Consider the following 4,369-nt stretch of genomic DNA (forward strand, 5'->3'; position numbering starts at 1 on the left):
CTAAACGGATTTGGGGTCTTGTCTTGGATCAAATTGTTCGATCCGGGCGAGGGTATTATAAGGACTTGTCATTATCCATTGGTCATGTATTAGAGGATCGACAATGTGATGATATCGCTTGGGAATTTTGCCTAAGATACAGCAGACCAAGACGTCGAGCGGAATTTGAGGGTCGACTGAGTGGACTTCACGTAGGCTTTGGCGGCAGGCGTTGGTGAATGATTTGAGGTCGCCATCGAACGGAAGTCGCGTAAACTCGAGCCAAACCTTCGCTTTGATGGCCGCCGATTTCATCCCGAAATGAGAATTAATCTTCTGCCACATCAAGTAAGGGTTCACTTCGTTCTCAGTGTCGATCACTTCCATAAAACTCGAGCTGCTTAATCTTCCAGTGATAATATTGACCGCTTCATACATTTTCTTCTTGTAATCTGCATCGGGTGAGTGGGGTGGTGGGGTAGTGCAAATTCCGAGTAGTTCACAGTGTCGTAAATAGATCTTCATCCTTAAGACCCATTCCGGATAGTTCTCTTCGGTGAGGAGTGGGATTTGAACAAGGGATTCGTTGAATTCTTCCTCGTTGATTTTTGGCATACCACTGACTTCGAGCGCTCGGGAGTTCTTGCCGCGTTTGGAGGGAATTGTATGATTTATGATGCCTGGATTGATCATCTTGCGAACCAAGCGGAATCAGAAAAGCGGTAAGTACATCAATCGATACAAAAAATGATGTCAAAAACAGCTTACAGCTTACCGAGTCTGGGTTTTCGAATAGCTGCAAACGGTACAATCACTCACGATTTGGTACAAATGGCGCTGGACGCCAAGGAGAACACGGCCTGGATTTACATGCCAGACCGACACCGGGGTTGTCCTTCCCAGATTTGTCAAGCTGTCGGCTGGGTTGGGCTGGGCGGGGCTATGGAGAGTACACACATACTTTTTTATGTATTTATTTACATTTCACATGTGTATTACATAAGCTTGTTTCCTTGAGGCAAATTAATCTCAGCACTGTTATTTCTTGATCTCTTCAAGATCATATTGAATAATCACCAGTTGTTTCTAATTGGTCTTGGACGGGAAGGTCGCCTGAGGTTGGAAGATTGATGGTGTCCGTGGGAGCCGCAGAGCTTTTGTCGTGCCACAAGATCATTAACGACTCCAATAATTCTTCATCCGAATCGTTCTTCCGCTGGATTGCACCTCTTAGTGTGGCGCGTAGATCAGCTGGTTGGCCCGCGATTCCCTGGCTGGCCCTTTCCACAGCCGTGGGCTGTTCAGGACTTGTGCCGGGTGTCAATGACTCTGATTTGGTTTGATGCTTCGAGGCCGACTTGCTGAGTGGAGGGGCAACCGAGGCTGGGCGTGCGAATGTCGTTTGGGACGGAGTGTGCATTAATGTTGATCGATTACAACGATTTCCTGTGATTGTGGTTTTTCGGAATACCGGTTCAGGCATGGCACATCCCCCCGAATAAGTTTCGTTTGCCTCAGGATTAGGCCCATGCGGTGTCAGCATAAGACTGTTATATTGGGCTGAGACGCCAACCGCAGGGACCACCCAGCCGACACCTTGCTCATCAATAAAAATCGGCATGCCTTGCTCGTCGATGAAACTGCTGATGTGCTGAGGGGGCTGTGTCTGGAAGTCGGCAAAGTGACATCGAGCTAGGTTTCGTTGTTGGTGTGATGCGAATCCAAGCATGGGTTGCAAACTTGACAAGTTGGACTCGTGAAAGTCATTTCCAAAGTGAGAGCTTTTTACATCAATCTCGTCTGCAGTTTCATCCGCGCGATCCGAAAAGCCTTTGGCGTTCTGCACCAACAGAAAAAGACAAGCAGCAGGAAGTTCAGGCATCTTTAGGAAGTAATTCATGTCCGAAATGCGGCTTACCTCCAGGAACTGCCAAGCATCCCGATCATCGCTCCTTTGTTGCCTTTTATTGCGCCATCGTCTCAAAGCGCAGCTTAGAATAGCACACAGGACGCTGAAAATGGCGAACCCAACCACACAGGAAAAGAATATCACGCCTGGGCTGGAGCCAAGCCTTGCGGGTAATTGATGCGGGCCTTGAGTCTGCCGAGGCACAGGCGTCATTGAGCCTACGGATTTTGCTGCAGTAACTGAGCATGATGTTCCAGTGGAACATGAAGGTGGAGGAGGGCTAGGTTTTGAAACAGCGGCTGAGGTCGTGGCTTGGGATGCACTCGCCATCTGAATGACCGGAGTAGGTGTGATAAGATGAGGTGGTACAGATACGGCCGGTGACGTCGGGGTGACCAACAGAGGAGCAACCGACGGAGACATAGTGGGAGAGCTTTCTTTAGATGTCTGTGGGATGGTTGGAAGTGTCAGAGAAGCAGCTGGCGGTGGTGACAAAATCGTGTGGCTTTCTTCAGGTGGGCCCAGGTTAATCGGAGCCAAAGGCGTAGGACCAGGTGGAGCTGCGATCATATCATTAGTTTCACGATTTGAGCCATTGGGGCCTGTTTGAAGCTCCGGTCGTGACATGAGCTGCCTTGATGTGTGGCGACGGGTGGATCGGATCAATGAATGATTCTGCCGATGACTTGCGTGGAGAGGAGATATTTTTTCCATCAGGTGTAAGCGGCGAGACTGAGGCAGGTCTGATTTTCTGAGTGTGGATATTGAATCTGATGTTCAAGAAATGAGTTGGAGGTATAACGATTGGGTCTCTAGGACTGAGGTGTGACAGAATATGTTTGGCTAGCGCGTGCAATCTACCACCAGGGTAACACAATAAAATGAAGATTGGAAAAGTCGTCCCCAAACCTGGATGATTGTTTTCCCGATAAATACGACGAATGAAGAGAAGAGATAATGGTCTTTGGCAGAGGAAAGGTTTTGAAATCGACTGACTGTTACTCGAGACGTCATTCGCAGGATCTAACACGGATGAGGATCGGGCACCCTCAAAATTGAACGGAGGAGCCGGATACCACCTCAGATAGCTTGGTTGAACGATGGCCGTACGGATCAAACCAACAACTTCCATGTGCTAGCTACTTGGGTTCGCTGATGGCAATGGATGCTTCCTGAGCACAAAAATTGAGACCAACAAGAAAGCCGTTCTTCTCCTATAACCCGAAATGCAGACCGCCGATATCTTATACCTAAGTCACAACGCGTGCCGGCAGAAGAGGCACAAAGCATGACTTTCTGAATACCCTGTGGGACTGAGAATAATCTTGAATCGTATTATGCTGGAAATATCTTTCCAAGATTAAAGAAAAGAGGATTCATCGTACAACCAGTTTCTTTTTTTGTAAGATAAACCACGATGAGGAGAACTACTGTGGGGTATAAATATGAGATGATTGCTTTTTGCATGCAGATCAACCACTATTAGATACGTTGTAAGAGAAAACCAGTCCAAATTGAAGCAGGAACTAATAGACACGTTGTATGTAAGAGAAAACCAGTCCAAATTGAAGCAGGAGACGTGTACTGAGTTCTGCAAACTTGATTCTGTTGAGTAGAGCTTGAAAGCTTCATTCCTGCGGAGCAGTACTAATTACTTGAGATGAGTAGAATCGAGTGGGGGAAGGCATTTTTGAACCCAAGAAGTACAACGATGAGTTTCTATCTTGAGAATGGGGTGCTCGAACTGTACGCCATTTGAGAGACCACGCGGCTTCAAGCAAAATTGGGAAGTCAATTTGGGACCCGTCATTTCGGAGCATGAAAGTGAAGCCCACCCGGATAGTGCAAAACAATGCTGCCTAACGCGTTCAGGGGCAAGGTGGCTCGCAATAGGGTGGTTTTTTGTGGTGGCGGGAGCCAAATTGGGTATGGCTCTCGCGTGGTTCTCTGCGACTGCCAGGGCCAGAACCATCGCCTGGATCGTGTCCGTTTATGGGGGGCTGGGTTTGATTGTCGCCAGGAAGTCCGCCGTCGTCGCGGGTCGATCCACGAGGTGATAATGCATTGGCAGGAGTTGGAGAGGCACCAACGCGCAAGAAGACTATGAAAGCGTAGATAATAAGTGGCAGTTGCATCGTTGGAGCAAAGCTGCTTATGGATTTTGGAGTCAGCAGAGAAGTGATAGGGTTGCAAGCATCTCGCAGCGGAGAGGGACTGGAGATGCTCTAGTGTCACTGAAGTCTGTAGCCGTGCTAGAATTGTCACGGGCCACGGCAATGACCAGGATGGCCACACAAGTGGCTTATATGTACGACATTACGCATGAATGGGTTTCCTCCGGCGCCTACGGAAGACGGTGCATATGCAAGCTCATTCATGACGACTTCACATGTCAAACTTTTCTTCTTATGTAATATATTTCCTTATCTCCATTCACTCAGCAAGTCTGCTGGTTTTGTTTGGGACATACAGCCATGTTAG

General features: G+C 48.2%; 3 protein-coding genes across 3 annotated transcripts; all 3 read right to left on the minus strand.

The window, feature by feature from the left end:
* Positions 1–672, minus strand: PtA15_6A858 (uncharacterized protein; the record flags this gene model as incomplete). Its single annotated transcript, XM_053170606.1, has 1 exon — positions 1–672. The coding sequence occupies one exon, from the start codon at positions 670–672 to the stop codon at positions 1–3; it is 672 nt and encodes a 223-aa protein (XP_053021781.1).
* A 367-nt stretch (positions 673–1,039) lies between these two features.
* PtA15_6A859 (uncharacterized protein) lies at positions 1,040–2,515 on the minus strand (the record flags this gene model as incomplete). Its single annotated transcript, XM_053170607.1, has 2 exons — positions 1,040–1,819; positions 1,898–2,515. 2 exons carry the CDS (start codon positions 2,513–2,515, stop codon positions 1,040–1,042), a joined length of 1,398 nt encoding a protein of 465 aa, XP_053021782.1.
* Positions 2,516–3,756: 1,241 nt separating this feature from the next.
* PtA15_6A860 (uncharacterized protein) lies at positions 3,757–4,023 on the minus strand (the record flags this gene model as incomplete). The annotated part of the gene is made up of 1 exon (XM_053170609.1): positions 3,757–4,023. One exon carries the CDS (start codon positions 4,021–4,023, stop codon positions 3,757–3,759), a length of 267 nt encoding a protein of 88 aa, XP_053021783.1.
* Between the last annotated feature and the right edge of the window lie 346 nt (positions 4,024–4,369).

This window comes from Puccinia triticina, chromosome 6A, assembly GCF_026914185.1.
Source record: "Puccinia triticina chromosome 6A, complete sequence".
In the NCBI taxonomy this organism is placed as follows: Eukaryota; Fungi; Basidiomycota; class Pucciniomycetes; order Pucciniales; family Pucciniaceae; genus Puccinia; species Puccinia triticina.